General features: G+C 46.9%; 1 protein-coding gene across 1 annotated transcript in view; it reads left to right on the forward strand.

Annotated features, from left to right (window-relative positions):
- Positions 1-23,955, forward strand: part of REXO4 (REX4 homolog, 3'-5' exonuclease) — a 67,333-nt gene that overhangs the window by 27,868 nt on the left and 15,510 nt on the right. Inside the window, exon 6 of the mRNA XM_053696049.1 lies at positions 11,238-11,326. Coding sequence (XP_053552024.1) covers positions 11,238-11,326 — 89 coding nt within the window. The remainder of the gene's footprint in view (positions 1-11,237; positions 11,327-23,955) is intronic.

Raw genomic sequence — 23,955 nt, forward strand, 5'->3', positions numbered from 1 at the left:
CCCTGGTGTACATTGTGCTGCTCCTTGTGTGACACACAGCCCTCCCCAGGTGATATGTGTATTTATCTGCCAGTCCCCTGGTGTACAGTGTGCTGCTCCTTGTGTGACACACAGCCCTCCCCAGGTGAAATGTGTATTTATCTGACTGTCCCCTGGTGTACAGTGTACTGCTCCTTGTGTGACACACAGCTCTCCCCAGGTGATGTGTATTTATCTGTCAGTCCCCTGGTGTACAGTGTGCTGCTCCTTGTGTGACACACAGCCCTCCCCAGGTAAAATGTGTATTTATCTGCCAGTCCCCTGGTGTACAGTGTACTGCTTCTTGTATGAGACACAGCCCTCCCCAGGTGATATGTGTATTTATCTGCCAGTCCCCTGGTGTACAATGTGCTGCTCCTTGTGTGACACACAGCCCTCCCCAGGTGATATGTGTATTTATCTGCCAGTCCCCTGGTGTACAGTGTGCTGCTCCTTGTGTGACACACAGCCCTCCCCAGGTGATATGTGTATTTATCTGCCTATCCCCTGGTGTACAGTGTGCTGCTCCTTGTGTGACACACAGCCCTCCCCAGGTAAAATGTATATTTATCTGCCAGTCCCCTGGTGTACAGTGTACTGCTCCTTGTATGAGACACAGCCCTCCCCAGTCGATATGTGTATTTATCTGCCAGTCCCCTGGTGTACAGTGTGCTGCTCCTTGTGTGACACACAGCCCTCCCCAGGTGATATGTGTATTTATCTGTCAGTCCCCTGGTGTACAGTGTGCTGCTCCTTGTGTGACACACAGCCCTCCCCAGGTGATATGTGTATTTATCTGCCAGTCCCCTGGTGTACAGTGTGCTGCTCCTTGTGTGACACACAGCCCTCCCCAGGTGATATGTGTATTTATCTGCCAGTCCCCTGGTGTACAGTGTGCTGCTCTTTGTGTGACACACAGCCCTCCCCAGGTGATATGTGTATTTATCTGCCAGTCCCCTGGTGTACAATGTGCTGCTCCTTGTGTGACACACAGCCCTCCCCAGGTGATGTGTATTTATCTGCCTATCCCCTGGTGTACAGTGTGCTGCTCCTTGTGTGACACACAGCCCTCCCCAGGTGATGTGTATTTATCTGCCAGTCCCCTGGTGTACAGTGTGCTGCTCCTTGTGTGACACACAGCCCTCCCCAGGTGATATGTGTATTTATCTGCCAGTCCCCTGATGTACAGTGTGCTGCTCCTTGTGTGACACACAGCCCTCCCCAGGTGATATGTGTATTTATCTGCCAGTCCCCTGGTGTACAGTGTGCTGCTCCTTGTGTGAGACACAGCCCTCCCCAGTCGATATGTGTATTTATCTGCCTATCCCCTGGTGTACAGTGTGCTGCTCCTTGTGTGACACACAGCCCTCCCCAGGTGAAATGTGTATTTATCTGTCAGTCCCCTGGTGTACAGTGTGCTGCTCCTTGTGTGACACACAGCCCTCCCCTGGTGATATGTGTATTTATCTGCCAGTCCCCTGGTGTACAGTGTGCTGCTCCTTGTGTGACACACAGCCCTCCCCAGGTGAAATGTGTATTTATCTGCCAGTCCCCTGGTGTACAGTGTGCTGCTCCTTGTGTGACACACAGCCCTCCCCAGGTGATATATGTATTTATCTGCCAGTCCCCTGGTGTACAGTGTGCTGCTCTTTGTGTGACACACAGCCCTCCCCAGGTGATATGTGTATTTATCTGTCAGTCCCCTGGTGTACAGTGTGCTGCTCCTTGTGTGACACACAGCCCTCCCCAGGTGCAGTTTATTGGTGCCTGTATCATGTGACATACATCAGCCAATAACAGCCTCATATACGTACACACTGTGAACCTGTGCACATGCTCAGTAGGAGCTGGTATCTCAGAAAGTGTGCATATAAAAAGGCTGTGCACAATGTGATAAAGGAAATAAATTGGAAAGTCTCTTTAAACTGCTGCTCTTTATTATACTATTGGGCAAATTGTTGCAGCTCAGATCTCTGGACCATCGGCTGATCATTTGGGAGATTTTCAGGTGTGTCCCCTGCTCAGCTGTGGTCTTCATGCGCTGGGTCGGTGTCTAACTCTAGACAGGGTTTGCAGTGCTGCCTTTATATTCAAGGGTCACCCAGAGGGACTATATTCTCTCTGCCATTGGCTGTTATGCCTCCAGCAGTCAAATGCCAGGAATATATTCACTCAATGGGGGAGAGCCGGCTGAAAAAACCCCTGCAAAAAAGCAGCGTTTAGCTCCTAACGCAGCCCCATTGATTCCTATGGGGAAAATACATGTATGTCTACACCTAACACTTTAACATGAACCACAAGTCTAAACACCCCTAATCTTACACTTATTAACCCCTAATCTGACGCCCCCGACATCGCCGACACCTACATTATATTGATTAACCCCTAATCTGCCGCTCCGGACACCGCCGCCACCTACGTTATACTTATGAACCCCTAATCTGCTGCCCCCGACATCCCCGACACCTACATTATATTTATTAACCCCTAATCTGCCGCCCCTGTCACCGCAACCTACCTACACTTCTTAACCCCTAATCTGCCACCCCCAATGTCGCCGCCACTATATTAAAGTTATTAACCCCTAAATCTAACCCTAACACCCCCTAACTTAAATATAATTTAAATAAATCTAAATAAAATTACTATTATTACCTAAATAATTCCTATTTAAAACTAAATACTTACCTGTAAAATAAACCCTAAGATAGCTACAATATAACAATATAATAATAGTTACATTGTATCTAGCTTAGGGTTTATTTTTATTTTACAGGCAAGTTTGTATTTATTTTAACTAGGTAGAATAGTTATTAAATAGTTATTAACTATTTAATAACTACCTAGTTAAAATAAAGACAAATTTACCTGTAAAATAAAACCTAACCTAAGTTACAATTACACCTAACACTACACTATAATTAAATTAATTCCCTAAATTAAATACAATTAAATACAAATAAATAAAATTATCTAAAGTACAAAAAAAACAAAACACTAAATTACAGAAAATAATAAACAAATTACAAGATTTTTAAACTAATTACACCTAATCTTATCCCCCTAACAAAATAAAAAAGCCCCCCCCCAAAATAAAAAAAGCCCTACCCTACACTATATTACAAATAGCCCTTAAAGGGGCCTTTTGCGGGGCATTGTCCCAAAGTAATCCGCTCTTCCCCTTGAAGATCATCTTACCGGGAGAAGTCTTCACCCAACCGGGCCGGAGTCCTCAACGAAGCTGGGAGTAGTCTTTATCCCTGCCGGGCGAAGTGGTCCTCCAGACGGGCAGAAGTCTTCATCCAGACGTCATCTTCTATCTTCATCCATCCGGCGCGGGTCCATCTTCAAGACATCCGGCGCGGGTCCATCTTCAAGACATCCGGCGCGGAGCATCCTCTTCCATCAAAGTCGTCTTATTAAATGACGGTTCCTTTAAGTGAAGTCATCCAATATGGCGTCCCTTCAATTCCGATTGGCTGATAGAATTCTATCAGCCAATCGGAATTAAGGTAGAAAAAAAAGGAAATTTATGCTTACCTGATAAATTTATTTATTTTTCGATACGATGAGTCCACGGATTTCATCCTTACTTGTAGGATATCGCCTCCTGGTCAGCAGGAGGAGGCAAAGAGCACCACAGCAGAGCTGTATAAATAGCTTCTCCCTTCCCTCCCAACCCAGTCATTCGACCGAAATTAGGAAGAGAAAGGAAAAGCCAAGGTGCAGAGGTGTCTGAAGTTTAACAAAAATGTAATAACCTGTCTCATAGAACAGGGCGGGCCGTGGACTCATCGTATTGAAAAATAAATAAATTTATCAGGTAAGCATAAATTTCCTTTTTCAAGATACGATGAGTCCATGGATTTCATCCTTTCTTGTGGGATACAATACCAAAGCTATAGTAAACGGATGAAAGACAGGGAACCTAAACGGAAGGCACCACTGCTTGAAGAACTTTCCTCCCAAAAACAGCCTCAGCTGAGGCAAAAGTATCAAATTTGGAAAAAGTGTGAAGACACGACCAAGTTGCAGCTTTGCAAATCTGTTCAAAGGAAGCATCATTTTTAAACGCCCATGAGAAAGCCACAGTCCTAGTGGATTGAGCCGTAATACGTTCAGGAGGCTGCTGACCAGCAGTTACATATGCAAAACAGATGATACTCTTCAGCCAAAAAGAAAGAGAGGTAGCCGTAGCTTTCTGACCCCTATGTTTCCCTGAAAAAACGACAAACAAGGAAGACGATTGACGAAAATCCTTAGTCGCCTGTAAGTAGAACTTCAAAGCACGGACCACGTCCAATTTATGTAACAGACGCTCCTTCGCAGAAGAATGATTAGGACACAAGGAAGGAACAACAATTTCCTGATTTAATATTTTTATTTGAAACAACCTTAGGAAGAAAACCAGGTTTGGTATGTAACACTACCTCATCCGAATGAAAAACAAGATAAGGAGATTCACATTGTAATGCCGAAAGCTCAGATACTCTGCGAGCAGAAGAAATAGCAACCAAAAACAAAACCTTCCAAGATAATAACTTATCTATGGAATGCATAGGTTCAAACGGAACCCCTTAAAGAACTCTAAAAACTAAATTCAAACTCCAAGGAGGAGCAATTGGTCTAAATACAGGTCTGATTCTAGTCAGAGCCTGACAAAAAGATTGGACATCTGCCAGACGCTTGTGTAACAAAATAGATAAAGAAGAAATCTGTCCCTTCAAGGAACTTGCTGACAACCCTTTCTCCAATCCTTCTTTGAGAAAAGACAAAATCCTGGGAATCCTAACCCTACTCCATGAGTAGCCCTTGGATTCACACCAAGAAAGATATTTACGCCATATCTTATGGTAAATTTTTCTAGTAACTGGCTTACGCGCCTGAATCAAGGTATCTATAACCAAATCAGAAAACCCACGCTTAGACAAAATTAAGCGTTCAATCTCCAAGCAGTCAGCTGCAGAGAAACTAGATTTGGATGATGGAAGGGACCCTTAATGAGAAGGTCTTTTCCTCAATGGGAGCTTCCACGGTGGCTGAGATGACATGTCCACCAGATCGGCATACCAAATCCTGCAAGGCCACGCTGGGGCGATGAGGATCACCGACGCCCTCTCCTGTTTGACTCGAGCAATCACCCGGGGAAGAAGAGCAAACGGAGGGAATACATAAGCTAGGCTGAAAGACTAAGGCACTGCCAAGGCATCAGCTTGGCCTGAGGATCCCTGGACCTGGCCCCTTTTCTCGGAAGCTTGGCATTCTGACGAGATGCCATGAGATCCAACTCCGAGAATCAGGTTGGAAAACACCTCCGGATGGAGTTCTCACTCTCCCGGATGAAACGCCTGTCTGCTCATAAAATCTGCTTCCCAGTTTTCCACCCCTGGGATGTGGATCGCTGACAGATGGCAGGAGTGAGACTCCGCCCACTGTATAATCTTGGCTACTTCTGTCATCACTAAGGAACTCCTTGTTCCTCCCTGATGATTGATGCAAGCTACAATCATAATGTTGTCCGACTGAAACCTGACAAATTGGACTGAAGCCAACTGAGGCCAAGCCTGAAGCGCATTGTATATTGCTCTCAACTCTAGGATATTGATGGGAAGGAGAGACTCTACCTGAGTCCACACACCCTGAGCTCTTAGAGAGTTCCAGACTGCTCCCCATCCTACAAGACTGGCATCCCTTGTCACTATCACCCACGAAGGTCTGCGAAAGCAGGTCCCCTGGGATAGATGATCCAGCGACAACCACCATAGAAGAGAGTTCCTCGTCTCCTGGTCTAGATCTATTTGAGGAGACAAATCTGTATAATCTCCATTCCACTGCCTGAGCATGCTTAGTTGCAGAGGTCTGAGATGAAAACGAGCAAACGGAACGATGTCCATTGCCGCCACCATCAATCTGATCACCTCCAAGCACTGAGCCACTGACGGACGAGGATTGTTGTGAAATGACCGACAAGTAGTTAGAATTTTTAACTTTCTGACCTCCGTCAGAAAAATCCTCATTGAAACAGAGTCGATTACGGTTCTCAGAAGGGCACTCTTGTCTGAGGAACTAACAAACTCTTTTCCAGGTTTACCTTCCACCCGTGGGTCCTTAGGAAGGAAAGTACAATGTTGGTATGGGACTTTGCAAGTTGAAATGATGATGCCTGAATCAGAATGTCGTCCAGATAAGGCACCACTGTGATGCCTCGCAGCTGTAGAACCGCCGATAAGGACCCCAGGACCTTCAGGAAAATTCTGGGAGCCATGGCCAGACCAAAAGGAAGAGCCACAAACTGATAATGTTTGTCCAGAAAGGCGAACCTTAGGAGCTTGTGATGATCTCTGTGGATAGGAACATGAAGGTATGCATCCTTTAAATACACCGTTAACATAAATTGACCTTCTTGAATCAAAGGAAGAATGGTACGGATAGTTTCCATCTTGAAAGATAGAACTCTGAGAAACTTGTTTAGACTCTTGAGATCTAAGATAGGTCTGAAGGCTCCCTCCTTTTTAGGAACTACAAACTGGTTTGAATAAAACCCCTGTCCTTGTTCCTGAATAGGAACGGGACAGATGACTCCCATGGAGGAGAGGTCTCTTACACAGCGTAAGAATGCCTCTCTCTTTATCTGGTCTACAGACAATCGAGAAAGAAGAAACCTTCCTCTGGGGGGAGAATTTCTGAATTCCAGCTGGTAACCCTGAGACACTATCTCTAATGCCCAGGGGTCTTGAACATCTCTCATCCAAGCTTGGATGAAGAAAGACAGTCTGCCCCCTACTAGATCCAATCCCGGATCAGGGGCCAACCCTTCATTCTGATTTGGGAGCAGCAGAAGGCTTCTTGGATTTTTTACTCTTGTTCCAAGACTGAGTCGGTCACCAAATAGACTTGGTTTTTGAATAGTTACCTTCCTGCTTAGAGGAAGAGGAAGGGGGAATTCCCTTGAAGTTTCGAAAGGAACGAAAATTACTTTGACAACCTCTCTATTTGGATTTCTTATCTTGAGGGAGGAGATGGCCCTTCCCTCCCGTAATGTCAGAAATAATTTCTTTCAAGTCAGGTCCGAACAGGGTCTTCCCCTTGTATGGAATAGCCAAAAGCTTAGACTTAGATGACACATCTGCAGACCAAGATTTTAACCATAAATCTCTGCGTGCTAAAATGGAAAATCCTGAACTCTTAACCGCTAATTTGGTAATCTGAAAAGAAGCATCAGTAATAAAAGAATTCGCTAACTTAAGAGCTTTAATTCTATCTTGTTTTTCTTCTAAAGAAGTCTCAGTTTTAAGGGACTCTTCTAAAGCATCAAACCAATAAGCAGCTGCAGTCGTAACTGTAACAATGCAGGCCGCCGGTTGCAATAGCAACCCCTGATGAACATAGAGCTTCTTAAGGAGACCCTCCAATTTCTTATCCATAGGGTCCTTAAAAGCACAACTATCCTCAATAGGTATAGTAGTTCATTTTGCCAAGGTTGAAATAGCTCCCTCCACCTTAGGGACCGTCTGCCAAGAGTCCCTAATGGCATCTGCTACAGGGTACATCTTCTTGAAAACAGGAGAATGGGAAAAAGGAATACCCGGTCTCTCCCATTCCTTAGCAATAATTTCAGAAGTTCTCTTAGGAACTGGAAATACATCCAAATAAGAAGGGACCTCTAAGTATCTGTCCAACTTACTCATTTTTTCTGGAGGAACCATAATTGAATCACAGTCATCCAGAGTCACCAAAAGCTCCCTCAATAACAGGCGGAGGTGTTCAAGTTTAAACCTGAAGGAAACCGCATCTGGATCCGTCAGAGGTAAGCCACTTCCTGAGTCAGAAAGTTCCTCCTCGGAGAGAACCTCCATACCCTCCAATTCAGAGCCTTGGGAGGGTACATCTGAGATCGCCATCAAAGCATCAGAAGTTGCATTGATCATGTGGTTATCTTTCCTACTGCATGTGCCTTGGAGTATTGCAATGGCAGATAACGCCTCAGAAAGTGTAGATGACATAACTGCAGCGAGGTCCTGTAGAGTAATTGCAGCAGAAGCTGTAGAGGAACTTGGCGCCGCTTGAGTGGGCGTCAAGGGCTGTGACGCTTGGGGAGAAAGTTGCGGCATACTCTGAGTCTCATCAGTCTGAGAAACATCCGCCTTAGATATACTTTTATTAAAGAAAATCTGCTCTCTAAACTGTAATGCCCTCACAGTGCATGAGGGGCAAAAGGTAACAGGGGGTTCCACATTGGCACTTAAACACATAGAACATGTACTGTCTTGAAGGTCATCCATGACAAAAAATAAGCAAAAGCAAAATTGGTCGTGGTACTGATAATTATGTGATGAATTCAAAACATAAATAACATGCAATCAGCCTAATATAACTGATAACAAAAAACTTTGAAAAACGAGTGTATTGTGCCTTTAAAAAATAAAATTGTTAAAATTTTACTGCTCAATACTCGATAATGGAAAACAGAGAAGAAACTGTGTTTTTACTCTTGGTTTTAAAATTACACTCTCTGAACTTGAGCAATGTCTTAGGGACAGAAATCAAACACTTGCACCACCTCGCCACAGCTCTGCTGCGGCGCCTATCTGTCCCCACAAGACGACTATCTCCTTGTGTGCGGCGTGCCCAAGACCGCTTGTGAAATTACTGAAACAAGTGGACTTAGGTAACAACGGAGCCTTAAAGTATGCTGCCGATCGGGTCACTTCCTGAATCCAGAATAACAACTGCGCGGCTAAGCTAAAAAACTAATGCCGGGCAAGTGAAACAATCAATGTGTCCTCTCAAAGGGCACTGCCTATTATGGCAAATGTTAGAGCAGAGTACACCGGAGTATATAACTCCAAGCTACAGATCCCCAGCGTCAAGCCCACACTCCATTCAACCGGGCTAATAGCATAAAGAGCCCACGGTAATTACAGCTGTCACAGAACAATGAGGGGAATACACCCATGCATATAAGTATTAGTGCAAGTTGATTACCCCTTACTTTATATAGGAAATAAAGGCCAGTCTGTTCTGAGCTACTTAGTGTTCCAGAAATTAAAAGACTGCACATACCTCAATGCTGAGCGACAGCATGACTTGTCCCACACGATGAAGAGATCCTTTTCATCTCCTCCTGTAGATCTGTGGGAACAAACAGGGTCTTAGATAATATCTGCTAAGACCATCATCAGCAGGGCAGCACATAGTATGGGAGGCGCAGAGAGAATGAAAATCTCCCCAGTCCCTATTGCTTAAAAGCCACCTGTAGCTCTACTCTAGAGGCTGACAAGGAATACAGCTACACCCTGAATAAAATAGCACTCACTGGTACCATTTTAAAAACAATAAACTCTTGATTGAAGAATCTAAACTAACACCTCACTTTGCCTCTTCCTATCACTAACACAGGCAAAGAGAATGACTGGGTTGGGAGTGAAGGGAGGAGCTATTTATACAGCTCTGCTGTGGTGCTGACCAGGAGGCGATATCCCACATGTAAGGATGAAATCCGTGGACTCATCATATCTTGAAAAAGAAATCCTATTGGCTGATTGGATCAGCCAATAGGATTGAGCTGGCATTCTATTGGCTGATTGGAACAGCCAATAGAATGCCAGCTCAATCCTATTGGCTGATTGGATCAGCCAATAGGATTGAGCTGGCATTCTATTGGCTGTTCCAATCAGCCCATTGAATGCCAGCTCAATCCAATTGGCCGATTGCTTCAGCCAATAGGATTTGTTCTACCTTAATTCCGACTGGCTGATCGGAATCGGAATTGAAGGGACGCCATCTTGGATGAAGACTTCTGCCCGTCTGGATGAAGACTTCTGCCCATCTGGAGGACCACTTCGCCCGGCTTGGATAAATACTTCTCCCGGCTTCGTTGAGGACTTCGGCCGGGTTGGGTGAAGACTTCTCCCTGTAAGGTGATCTTCAAGGGGTTAGTGTTAGGTTTTTTTAAGGGGGTATTGGGTGGGTTTTAGAGTAGGGTTGGTTGTTTTAAGGGCTATTTGTAATTTAGTGTAGGGTAGGGCATACTTTTTTATTTTTGGGGGGCTTTTTTCTTTTGTTAGGGGGATTAGAATAGGTGTAATTAGTTTAAAAATCTTGTAGTTTGTTTATTATTTTCTTTAATTTAGTGTTTTGTTTTTTTGTACTTTAGATAATTTTATTTATTTGTATATAATTGTATTTAATTTAGGGAATTAATTTAATTATAGTGTAGTGTTAGATGTAATTGTAACTTAGGTTAGGTTTTATTTTACAGGTAAATTTGTTTTTATTTCAACTAGGTAGTTATTAAATAGTTAATAACTATTTAATAATTATTCTACCTATTTAAAATAAATACAAACTTGCCTGTAAAATAAAAATAAACCCTAAGCTAGCTACAATGTAACTGTTAGTTATATAGTGGCGGCGACGTTGTGGGCGGCAGATTAGGGGTTAATAATTGTAGGTAGGTGTCGGCGATGTTAGGGACAGCAGATTAGGGGTTAATAATATTTAACTAGTGTTTGCAATGCGGGAGTGCGGCGGTTTAGGGGTTAATATATTTATTATAGTGGCGGCAATGTCCGGTTCGGCAGATTAGGGGTTAAAAATTTTATTTTAGTGTTTGCAATGTGGGAGGGCCTCGGTTTAGGGGTTAATAGGTAGTTTATGGGTGTTAGTTTACTTTTTAGCACTTTAGTTATGAGTTTTATGCTACAGCGTTGTAGTGTAAAACTCTTAACTACTGACTTTTAAATGCGGTACCAGTCTTGACAGGAGAGAGTGTACCGCTCAATTTTTGGTAGACTCGTAATGCCGGTAGCGCTATGCAAGTCCCATTGAAAATATAGGATACGCAATTGACGTAAGTGGATTTGCGGTATTTCCAAGTCTGGCCAAAAAAGTGAGCGGTACACCTGTACCTGCAAGACTCGCAATACCAGCGGGCGTTAAAAAGCAGCGTTGGGACCGGCCAACGATTCTTTTTAAGCCTAACGCCAAACTCGTAATCTAGCCGTTAGTCTTTACTAGCATTGGGATAATCAAACACCACCATTGTACAAGGAGTGTAATGGTTAATAGACTTGGGCCTCAAAAACAAGTTTATTTTAAATGAGTAATTTATGCCCCATGTCTTCAGCTTCCCCTCTGTCCACAACCATCTTCTTTTTTGTACAGCCAGTTTTTTCGTACATTTATTAGGGTAACATTGATATTCTGCTCTGTTTTAGGAGAACAATTCAAGGTTGTACAGAAAGAGGTGTCTGAAATTCTCAGAGGACGCACTTTAGTTGGACATGCTGTGCACAATGATCTGAAGGTATGGCTGTGAGTCTATAGTGTAATATGATATAATAATAACCAGAAGACACCATCTAGCATGGCCAATCACACGGTTACAGCAAAATGTATTATACTTTTCTAAGAAGTGGTGTCTTTTTTTTTTTTAAAGGTATATATCAAATTTAAAGGGACTTATTGCTCAGTTATTTTCGGTCATGTATATAAAAAGGAGTAGTTAAGCATGTTTAAGTAAAAGTAGTTTTAATGAAAGGAAACATAACAGGAAATGCATTATTGAGAACACAGATTCTTCACTTACTGGTTCAGAGGGACAACTCCTATAGAGAAAACCAGCTTATTCAGGAACTTCAGTTTTTAATGGGGGGGGGGGGGGGGAAACAACAACTCTTTAATACAGTTTAAATCATTCCCTTATAGATAGAACCGAGAAAAACTGTGAGCCTGCCTATTTAACTAGCATTTTCTGTAAATATCTCTATTTGCTTACTAAAGCGCAGCTCACATGGATTTAGTGCCTGCGTGTGTAATGAAGGCTGATGATGTCATGTGCCCCTGCGTGCGTAATGAAGGCTGATGATGTCATGTGCCCCTGCGTGCGTAATGAAGGCTGATGATGTCATGTGCCCCTGCGTGCGTAATGAAGGCTGATGATATGTGCCCCTGCGTGCGTAATGAAGGCTGATGATGTCATGTGCCCCTGCGTGCGTAATGAAGGCTGATGATGTCATGTGCCCCTGCGTGCGTAATGAAGGCTGATGATGTCATGTGCCCCTGCGTGCGTAATGAAGGCTGATGATGTCATGTGTCCCTGCGTGCGTAATGAAGGCTGATGATGTCATGTGCCCCTTCGTGCGTAATGAAGGCTGTTGATGTCATGTGCCCCTGCGTGCGTAATGAAGGCTGATGATGTCATGTGCCCCTGCGTGCGTAATGAAGGCTGATGATATGTGCCCCTGCGTGCGTAATGAAGGCTGATGATGTCATGTGCCCCTGCGTGCGTAATGAAGGCTGATGATGTCATGTGCCCCTGCGTGCGTAATGAAGGCTGATGATGTCATGTGCCCCTGCGTGCGTAATGAAGGCTGATGATGTCATGTGTCACTGTGTGCGTAATGAAGGCTGATGATGTCATGTGTCACTGCGTGTGTAATGAAGGCTGATGATGTCGTGTCACTGCGTGCGTAATGAAGGCTGATGATGTCATGTGTCACTGCGTACGTAAAGAAGGCTGAGGATGTCGTGTCACTGCGTGCGTAATGAAGGCTGATGATGTCGTGTCACTGCGTGCGTAATGAAGGCTGAGGATGTCGTGTCACTGCGTGCGTAATGAAGGCTGATGATGTCATGTGTCACTGCGTGCGTAATGAAGGCTGAGGATGTCGTGTCACTGCGTGCGTAATGAAGGCTGATGTCATGTGTCACTGCGTGCGTAATGAAGGCTGATGATGTCATGTGTCACTGCGTGCGTAATGAAGGCTGAGGATGTCGTGTCACTGCGTGCGTAATGAAGGCTAATGATGTCATGTGTCACTGCGTGCGTAATGAAGGCTGAGGATGTCGTGTCACTGCGTGCGTAATGAAGGCTGATGTCATGTGTCACTGCGTGCGTAAGGAAGGCTGATGTCATGTGTCACTGCGTGCGTAATGAAGGCTGATGATGTCATGTGTCACTGCGTGCGTAATGAAGGCTGATGTCATGTGTAACTGCGTGCGTAATGAAGGCTGATGTCATGTGCCCCTGCGTGCGTAATGAAGGCTGAGGATGTCATGTGTCACTGCGTGCATAATGAAGGCTGATGATGTCCTGTGTGTCCCTGCATGCATAATGAAGGCTGATGTCATGTGTCACTGCGTGCGTAATGAAGGCTGATGATGTCATGTGTCACTGCGTGCGTAATGAAGGCTGAGGATGTCATGTGTCCCTGCGTGCGTAATGAAGGCTGATGTCGTGTCACTGCGTGCGTAATGAAGGGTAATGATGTCCTGTGTCACTGTGTGCGTAATGAAGGCTGATGATGTCATGTGTCCCTGCGTGCGTAATGAAGGATGTCATGTGCCCCTGTGTGCGTAATGAAGGCTGATAATGTCATGTGCCCCTGCGTGCATAATGAAGGCTGATGTCATGTGTCACTGCTTGTGTAATGAAGGCTGAGGATGTCATGTGTCACTGCGTGCGTAATGAATGCTGAGGATGTCATGTGTCACTGCGTGTGTAATGAAGGCTGATGATGTCATGTGTCACTGCGTGCGTAATGAAGGCTGAGGATGTCATGTGTCCCTGCGTGCGTAATGAAGGCTGAGGATGTCATGTGTCCCTGCGTGCGTAATGAAGGCTGATGTCATGTGTCACTGCGTGCGTAATGAAGGCTGATGTCATGTGTCCCTGCGTGCGTAATGAAGGCTGATGTCATGTGTCCCTGCGTGCGTAATGAAGGCTGATGTCGTGTCACTGTGCGTAATGAAGGCTGATGATGTCATGTGTCCCTGCGTGCGTAATGAAGGCTGATGTCGTGTCACTGTGCGTAATGAAGGCTGATGATGTCATGTGTCACTGTGCGTAATGAAGGCTGATGATGATGTGTCACTGCGTGCGGAATGAAGGCTGATGTCATGTGTCACTGCGTGCATAATGAAGGCTGATGATGTCATGTGTCACTGCGTGCGTAATGAAGGCTGATGTCATGTGCCCCTGCGTGCGTAATGAAGGCTGATGTCATGTGTCACTGCGTGCGTAATGAAGGCTGATGATGTCATGTGTCACTGCGTGCGTAATGAAGGCTGAGGATGTCATGTGTCCCTGCGTGCGTAATGAAGGCTGATGTCATGTGTCACTGCATGCGTAATGAAGGCTGATGTCATGTGTCCCTGCGTGCGTAATGAAGGCTGATGTCATGTGTCCCTGCGTGCGTAATGAAGGCTGATGTCGTGTCACTGTGCGTAATGAAGGCTGATGATGTCATGTGTCACTGTGTGCGTAATGAAGGCTGATGATGATGTGTCACTGTGTGCGTAATGAAGGCTGATGTCATGTGTCACTGCGTGCGGAATGAAGGCTGATGTCATGTGTCACTGCGTGCATAATGAAGGCTGATGATGTCATGTGTCACTGCGTGCGTAATGAAGGCTGATGTCATGTGCCCCTGCGTGCATAATGAAGGCTGATGTCATGTGTCACTGCGTGCGTAATGAAGGCTGATGATGTCATGTGTCACTGCGTGCGTAATGAAGGCTGAGGATGTCATGTGTCCCTGCGTGCGTAATGAAGGCTGATGTCATGTGTCACTGCGTGCGTAATGAAGGCTGATGTCATGTGTCCCTGCGTGCGTAATGAAGGCTGATGTCGTGTCACTGTGCGTAATGAAGGCTGATGATGTCATGTGTCCCTGCGTGCGTAATGAAGGCTGATGTCGTGTCACTGTGCGTAATGAAGGCTGATGATGTCATGTGTCACTGTGTGCGTAATGAAGGCTGATGATGTCATGTGGCACTGTGTGCGTAATGAAGGCTGATGTCATGTGTCACTGCGTGCGTAATGAAGGCTGATGTCATGTGTCACTGCTTGCGTAATGAAGGCTGATGATGTCATGTGTCACTGCGTGCGTAACGAAGGCTGAGGATGTCATGTGTCCCTGCGTGCGTAATGAAGGCTGATGTCATGTGTCACTGCGTGCGTAATGAAGGCTGATGTCATGTGTCCCTGCGTGCGTAATGAAGGCTGATGTCGTGTCACTGTGCGTAATGAAGGCTGATGATGTCATGTGTCCCTGCGTGCGTAATGAAGGCTGATGTCGTGTCACTGTGCGTAATGAAGGCTGATGATGTCATGTGGCACTGTGTGCGTAATGAAGGCTGATGTCATGTGTCACTGCGTGCGGAATGAAGGCTGATGTCATGTGTCACTGCGTGCATAATGAAGGCTGATGATGTCATGTGTCACTGCGTGCGTAATGAAGGCTGATGTCATGTGCCCCTGCATGCATAATGAAGGCTGATGATGTCATGTGTCACTGCGTGTGTAATGAAGGCTGATGATGTTGTGTCACTGCGTGCGTAATGAAGGCTGATGATGTCATGTGTCATTGCGTATGTAATGAAGGCTGAGGATGTCATGTGTCACTGCGTGCGTAATGAAGGCTAATGATGTCTTGTCACTGCGTGCGTAATGAAGGCTGAGGATGTTGTGTCACTGCGTGCGTAATGAAGGCTGATGTCGTGTCACTGCGTGCGTAATGAAGGCTGATGTCGTGTCACTGCGTGCGTAATGAAGGCTGATAATGTCATGTGTCACTGCGTGCGTAATGAAGGCTGATGTCATGTGTCACTGCGTGTGTAATGAAGGCTGATGTCATGTGCCCCTGCGTGCGTAATGAAGGCTGAGGATGTCATGTGTCACTGCGTGCGTAATGAAGGATGATGTCATGTGTCACTGCGTGCGTAATGAAGGCTGAGGATGTCGTGTCACTGCGTGTGTAATGAAGGCTGATGTCATGTGCCCCTGCGTGCGTAATGAAGGCTGATGTCATGTGCCCCTGCGTGCATAATGAAGGCTGATGTCATGTGTCACTGCGTGCGTAATGAAGGCTGATGATGTCATGTGTCACTGCGTGCGTAATGAAGGCTGAGGATGTCATGTGTCCCTGCGTGCGTAATGAAGGCTGATGTCATGTGTCCCTGCATGCATAATGAAGGCTGATGTCATGTGTCACTGCGTGCGTAATGAAGGCTGATGATGTCATGTGTCACTGCGTGCGTAATGAAGGCTGAGGATGTCATGTGTCCCTGCGTGCGTAATGAAGGCTGATGTCATGTGTCACTGCTTGTGTAATGAAGGCTGATGATGTCATGTGTCCCTGCGTGCGTAATGAAGGCTGATGTCGTGTCACTGTGCGTAATGAAGGCTGATGATGTCATGTGTCCCTGCGTGCGTAATGAAGGCTGATGTCGTGTCACTGTGCGTAATGAAGGCTGATGATGTCATGTGTCACTGTGTGCGTAATGAAGGCTGATGATGTCATGTGTCACTGCGTGCGTAATGAAGGATGATGTCATGTGCCCCTGTGTGCGTAATGAAGGCTGATAATGTCATGTGCCCCTGTGTGCGTAATGAAGGCTGATAATGTCATGTGCCCCTGTGTGCGTAATGAAGGCTGATGATGTCATGTGTCCCTGCGTGCGTAATGAAGGCTGATGTCGTGTGTCACTGCTTGTGTAATGAAGGCTGAGGATGTCATGTGTCACTGCGTGCCTAATGAAGGCTGATGTCATGTGTCACTGTGTGCGTAATGAAGGCTGATGTCATGTGCCCCTGCGTGCGTAATGAAGGCTGAGGATGTCATGTGTCACTGCTTGTGTAATGAAGGCTGAGGATGTCATGTGTCCCTGCGTGCGTAATGAAGGCTGATGTCGTGTCACTGTGCGTAATGAAGGCTGATGATGTCATGTGTCCCTGCGTGCGTAATGAAGGCTGATGATGTCATGTGTCCCTGCGTGCATAATGAAGGCTGATGATGTCATGTGTCCCTGCGTGCGTAATGAAGGCTGATGATGTCATGTGTCCCTGCGTGCGTAATGAAGGCTGATGATGTCATGTGCCCCTGCGTGCGTAATGAAGGCTGATGATGTCATGTGCCCCTGCGTGCGTAATGAAGGCTGATGATGTCATGTGTCACTGCTTGTGTAATGAAGGCTGAGGATGTCATGTGTCCCTGCGTGCGTAATGAAGGCTGATGTCGTGTCACTGTGCGTAATGAAGGCTGATGATGTCATGTGTCCCTGCGTGCGTAATGAAGGCTGATGTCGTGTCACTGTGCGTAATGAAGGCTGATGATGTCATGTGTCACTGCGTGCGTAATGAAGGCTGATGATGTCATGTGTCACTGCGTGCGTAATGAAGGATGATGTCATGTGCCCCTGTGTGCGTAATGAAGGCTGATAATGTCATGTGCCCCTGCGTGCATAATGAAGGCTGATGTCATGTGTCACTGCGTGTGTAATGAAGGCTGATGTCATATGTCACTGTGTGCGTAATGAAGGCTGATGTCATCTGTCACTGCGTGCGTAATGAAGGCTGATGATGTCATGTGTCACTGCGTGCGTAACGAAGGCTGAGGATGTCATGTGTCCCTGCGTGCGTAATGAAGGCTGATGTCATGTGTCACTGCGTGCGTAATGAAGGCTGATGTCATGTGTCCCTGCGTGCGTAATGAAGGCTGATGTCGTGTCACTGTGCGTAATGAAGGCTGATGATGTCATGTGTCCCTGCGTGCGTAATGAAGGCTGATGTCGTGTCACTGTGCGTAATGAAGGCTGATGATGTCATGTGGCACTGTGTGCGTAATGAAGGCTGATGTCATGTGTCACTGCGTGCGTAATGAAGGCTGATGTCATGTGTCACTGCGTGCATAATGAAGGCTGATGATGTCATGTGTCACTGCGTGCGTAATGAAGGCTGATGTCATGTGCCCCTGCATGCATAATGAAGGCTGATGATGTCATGTGTCACTGCGTGTGTAATGAAGGCTGATGATGTTGTGTCACTGCGTGCGTAATGAAGGCTGATGATGTCATGTGTCATTGCGTATGTAATGAAGGCTGAGGATGTCATGTGTCACTGCGTGCGTAATGAAGGCTAATGATGTCTTGTCACTGCGTGCGTAATGAAGGCTGAGGATGTTGTGTCACTGCGTGCGTAATGAAGGCTGATGTCGTGTCACTGCGTGCGTAATGAAGGCTGATGTCGTGTCACTGCATGCGTAATGAAGGCTGATGATGTCATGTGTCACTGCGTGCGTAATGAAGGCTGATGTCATGTGTCACTGCGTGTGTAATGAAGGCTGATGTCATGTGCCCCTGCGTGCGTAATGAAGGCTGAGGATGTCATGTGTCACTGCGTGCGTAATGAAGGATGATGTCATGTGTCACTGCGTGCGTAATGAAGGCTGAGGATGTCGTGTCACTGCGTGTGTAATGAAGGCTGATGTCATGTGCCCCTGCGTGCGTAATGAAGGCTGATGTCATGTGCCCCTGCGTGCATAATGAAGGCTGATGTCATGTGTCACTGCGTGCGTAATGAAGGCTGATTATGTCATGTGTCACTGCGTGCGTAATGAAGGCTGAGGATGTCATGTGTCCCTGCGTGCGTAATGAAGGCTGATGTCATGTGTCCCTGCATGCATAATGAAGGCTGATGTCATGTGTCACTGCGTGCGTAATGAAGGCTGATGATGTCATGTGTCACTGCGTGCGTAATGAAGGCTGAGGATGTCATGTGTCCCTGCGTGCGTAATGAAGGCTGATGTCATGTGTCACTGCTTGTGTAATGAAGGCTGATGATGTCATGTGTCCCTGCGTGCGTAATGAAGGCTGATGTCGTGTCACTGTGCGTAATGAAGGCTGATGATGTCATGTGTCCCTGCGTGCGTAATGAAGGCTGATGTCGTGTCACTGTGCGTAATGAAGGCTGATGATGTCATGTGTCACTGTGTGCGTAATGAAGGCTGATGATGTCATGTGTCACTGCGTGCGTAATGAAGGATGATGTCATGTGCCCCTGTGTGCGTAATGAAGGCTGATAATGTCATGTGCCCCTGTGTGCGTAATGAAGGTTGATAATGTCATGTGCCCCTGTGTGCGTAATGAAGGCTGATGATGTCATGTGTCCCTGCGTGCGTAATGAAGGCTGATGTCGTGTGTCACTGCTTGTGTAATGAAGGCTGAGGATGTCATGTGTCACTGCGTGCCTAATGAAGGCTGATGTCATGTGTCCCTGCGTGCGTAATGAAGGCTGATGTCATGTGTCACTGTGTGCGTAATGAAGGCTGAGGATGTCATGTGTCACTGCTTGTGTAATGAAGGCTGAGGATGTCATGTGTCCCTGCGTGCGTAATGAAGGCTGATGTCGTGTCACTGTGCGTAATGAAGGCTGATGATGTCATGTGTCCCTGCGTGCGTAATGAAGGCTGATGATGTCATGTGTCCCTGCGTGCGTAATGAAGGCTGATGATGTCATGTGTCCCTGCGTGCGTAATGAAGGCTGATGATGTCATGTGTCCCTGCGTGCGTAATGAAGGCTGATGATGTCATGTGCCCCTGCGTGCGTAATGAAGGCTGATGATGTCATGTGTCACTGTGTGCGTAATGAAGGCTGATGATGTCATGTGTCACTGCGTGTGTAATGAAGGCTGATGATGTCGTGTCACTGCGTGCGTAATGAAGGCTGATGATGTCATGTGTCACTGCGTACGTAAAGAAGGCTGAGGATGTCGTGTCACTGCGTGCGTAATGAAGGCTGATGATGTCGTGTCACTGCGTGCGTAATGAAGGCTGAGGATGTCGTGTCACTGCGTGCGTAATGAAGGCTGATGATGTCATGTGTCACTGCGTGCGTAATGAAGGCTGAGGATGTCGTGTCACTGCGTGCGTAATGAAGGCTGATGTCATGTGTCACTGCGTGCGTAATGAAGGCTGATGATGTCATGTGTCACTGCGTGCGTAATGAAGGCTGAGGATGTCGTGTCACTGCGTGCGTAATGAAGGCTAATGATGTCATGTGTCACTGCGTGCGTAATGAAGGCTGAGGATGTCGTGTCACTGCGTGCGTAATGAAGGCTGATGTCATGTGTCACTGCGTGCGTAAGGAAGGCTGATGTCATGTGTCACTGCGTGCGTAATGAAGGCTGATGATGTCATGTGTCACTGCGTGCGTAATGAAGGCTGATGTCATGTGTAACTGCGTGCGTAATGAAGGCTGATGTCATGTGCCCCTGCGTGCGTAATGAAGGCTGAGGATGTCATGTGTCACTGCGTGCATAATGAAGGCTGATGATGTCCTGTGTGTCCCTGCATGCATAATGAAGGCTGATGTCATGTGTCACTGCGTGCGTAATGAAGGCTGATGATGTCATGTGTCACTGCGTGCGTAATGAAGGCTGAGGATGTCATGTGTCCCTGCGTGCGTAATGAAGGCTGATGTCGTGTCACTGCGTGCGTAATGAAGGGTAATGATGTCCTGTGTCACTGTGTGCGTAATGAAGGCTGATGATGTCATGTGTCCCTGCGTGCGTAATGAAGGATGTCATGTGCCCCTGTGTGCGTAATGAAGGCTGATAATGTCATGTGCCCCTGCGTGCATAATGAAGGCTGATGTCATGTGTCACTGCTTGTGTAATGAAGGCTGAGGATGTCATGTGTCACTGCGTGCGTAATGAATGCTGAGGATGTCATGTGTCACTGCGTGTGTAATGAAGGCTGATGATGTCATGTGTCACTGCGTGCGTAATGAAGGCTGAGGATGTCATGTGTCCCTGCGTGCGTAATGAAGGCTGAGGATGTCATGTGTCCCTGCGTGCGTAATGAAGGCTGATGTCATGTGTCACTGCGTGCGTAATGAAGGCTGATGTCATGTGTCCCTGCGTGCGTAATGAAGGCTGATGTCATGTGTCCCTGCGTGCGTAATGAAGGCTGATGTCGTGTCACTGTGCGTAATGAAGGCTGATGATGTCATGTGTCCCTGCGTGCGTAATGAAGGCTGATGTCGTGTCACTGTGCGTAATGAAGGCTGATGATGTCATGTGTCACTGTGCGTAATGAAGGCTGATGATGATGTGTCACTGCGTGCGGAATGAAGGCTGATGTCATGTGTCACTGCGTGCATAATGAAGGCTGATGATGTCATGTGTCACTGCGTGCGTAATGAAGGCTGATGTCATGTGCCCCTGCGTGCGTAATGAAGGCTGATGTCATGTGTCACTGCGTGCGTAATGAAGGCTGATGATGTCATGTGTCACTGCGTGCGTAATGAAGGCTGAGGATGTCATGTGTCCCTGCGTGCGTAATGAAGGCTGATGTCATGTGTCACTGCATGCGTAATGAAGGCTGATGTCATGTGTCCCTGCGTGCGTAATGAAGGCTGATGTCATGTGTCCCTGCGTGCGTAATGAAGGCTGATGTCGTGTCACTGTGCGTAATGAAGGCTGATGATGTCATGTGTCACTGTGTGCGTAATGAAGGCTGATGATGATGTGTCACTGTGTGCGTAATGAAGGCTGATGTCATGTGTCACTGCGTGCGGAATGAAGGCTGATGTCATGTGTCACTGCGTGCATAATGAAGGCTGATGATGTCATGTGTCACTGCGTGCGTAATGAAGGCTGATGTCATGTGCCCCTGCGTGCATAATGAAGGCTGATGTCATGTGTCACTGCGTGCGTAATGAAGGCTGATGATGTCATGTGTCACTGCGTGCGTAATGAAGGCTGAGGATGTCATGTGTCCCTGCGTGCGTAATGAAGGCTGATGTCATGTGTCACTGCGTGCGTAATGAAGGCTGATGTCATGTGTCCCTGCGTGCGTAATGAAGGCTGATGTCGTGTCACTGTGCGTAATGAAGGCTGATGATGTCATGTGTCCCTGCGTGCGTAATGAAGGCTGATGTCGTGTCACTGTGCGTAATGAAGGCTGATGATGTCATGTGTCACTGTGTGCGTAATGAAGGCTGATGATGTCATGTGGCACTGTGTGCGTAATGAAGGCTGATGTCATGTGTCACTGCGTGCGTAATGAAGGCTGATGTCATGTGTCACTGCTTGCGTAATGAAGGCTGATGATGTCATGTGTCACTGCGTGCGTAACGAAGGCTGAGGATGTCATGTGTCCCTGCGTGCGTAATGAAGGCTGATGTCATGTGTCACTGCGTGCGTAATGAAGGCTGATGTCATGTGTCCCTGCGTGCGTAATGAAGGCTGATGTCGTGTCACTGTGCGTAATGAAGGCTGATGATGTCATGTGTCCCTGCGTGCGTAATGAAGGCTGATGTCGTGTCACTGTGCGTAATGAAGGCTGATGATGTCATGTGGCACTGTGTGCGTAATGAAGGCTGATGTCATGTGTCACTGCGTGCGGAATGAAGGCTGATGTCATGTGTCACTGCGTGCATAATGAAGGCTGATGATGTCATGTGTCACTGCGTGCGTAATGAAGGCTGATGTCATGTGCCCCTGCATGCATAATGAAGGCTGATGATGTCATGTGTCACTGCGTGTGTAATGAAGGCTGATGATGTTGTGTCACTGCGTGCGTAATGAAGGCTGATGATGTCATGTGTCATTGCGTATGTAATGAAGGCTGAGGATGTCATGTGTCACTGCGTGCGTAATGAAGGCTAATGATGTCTTGTCACTGCGTGCGTAATGAAGGCTGAGGATGTTGTGTCACTGCGTGCGTAATGAAGGCTGATGTCGTGTCACTGCGTGCGTAATGAAGGCTGATGTCGTGTCACTGCGTGCGTAATGAAGGCTGATAATGTCATGTGTCACTGCGTGCGTAATGAAGGCTGATGTCATGTGTCACTGCGTGTGTAATGAAGGCTGATGTCATGTGCCCCTGCGTGCGTAATGAAGGCTGAGGATGTCATGTGTCACTGCGTGCGTAATGAAGGATGATGTCATGTGTCACTGCGTGCGTAATGAAGGCTGAGGATGTCGTGTCACTGCGTGTGTAATGAAGGCTGATGTCATGTGCCCCTGCGTGCGTAATGAAGGCTGATGTCATGTGCCCCTGCGTGCATAATGAAGGCTGATGTCATGTGTCACTGCGTGCGTAATGAAGGCTGATGATGTCATGTGTCACTGCGTGCGTAATGAAGGCTGAGGATGTCATGTGTCCCTGCGTGCGTAATGAAGGCTGATGTCATGTGTCCCTGCATGCATAATGAAGGCTGATGTCATGTGTCACTGCGTGCGTAATGAAGGCTGATGATGTCATGTGTCACTGCGTGCGTAATGAAGGCTGAGGATGTCATGTGTCCCTGCGTGCGTAATGAAGGCTGATGTCATGTGTCACTGCTTGTGTAATGAAGGCTGATGATGTCATGTGTCCCTGCGTGCGTAATGAAGGCTGATGTCGTGTCACTGTGCGTAATGAAGGCTGATGATGTCATGTGTCCCTGCGTGCGTAATGAAGGCTGATGTCGTGTCACTGTGCGTAATGAAGGCTGATGATGTCATGTGTCACTGTGTGCGTAATGAAGGCTGATGATGTCATGTGTCACTGCGTGCGTAATGAAGGATGATGTCATGTGCCCCTGTGTGCGTAATGAAGGCTGATAATGTCATGTGCCCCTGTGTGCGTAATGAAGGCTGATAATGTCATGTGCCCCTGTGTGCGTAATGAAGGCTGATGATGTCATGTGTCCCTGCGTGCGTAATGAAGGCTGATGTCGTGTGTCACTGCTTGTGTAATGAAGGCTGAGGATGTCATGTGTCACTGCGTGCCTAATGAAGGCTGATGTCATGTGTCACTGTGTGCGTAATGAAGGCTGATGTCATGTGCCCCTGCGTGCGTAATGAAGGCTGAGGATGTCATGTGTCACTGCTTGTGTAATGAAGGCTGAGGATGTCATGTGTCCCTGCGTGCGTAATGAAGGCTGATGTCGTGTCACTGTGCGTAATGAAGGCTGATGATGTCATGTGTCCCTGCGTGCGTAATGAAGGCTGATGATGTCATGTGTCCCTGCGTGCATAATGAAGGCTGATGATGTCATGTGTCCCTGCGTGCGTAATGAAGGCTGATGATGTCATGTGTCCCTGCGTGCGTAATGAAGGCTGATGATGTCATGTGCCCCTGCGTGCGTAATGAAGGCTGATGATG

The sequence above is a fragment of the Bombina bombina genome, chromosome 12, assembly GCF_027579735.1.
Source record: "Bombina bombina isolate aBomBom1 chromosome 12, aBomBom1.pri, whole genome shotgun sequence".
Lineage (NCBI taxonomy): Eukaryota > Metazoa > Chordata > Amphibia > Anura > Bombinatoridae > Bombina > Bombina bombina.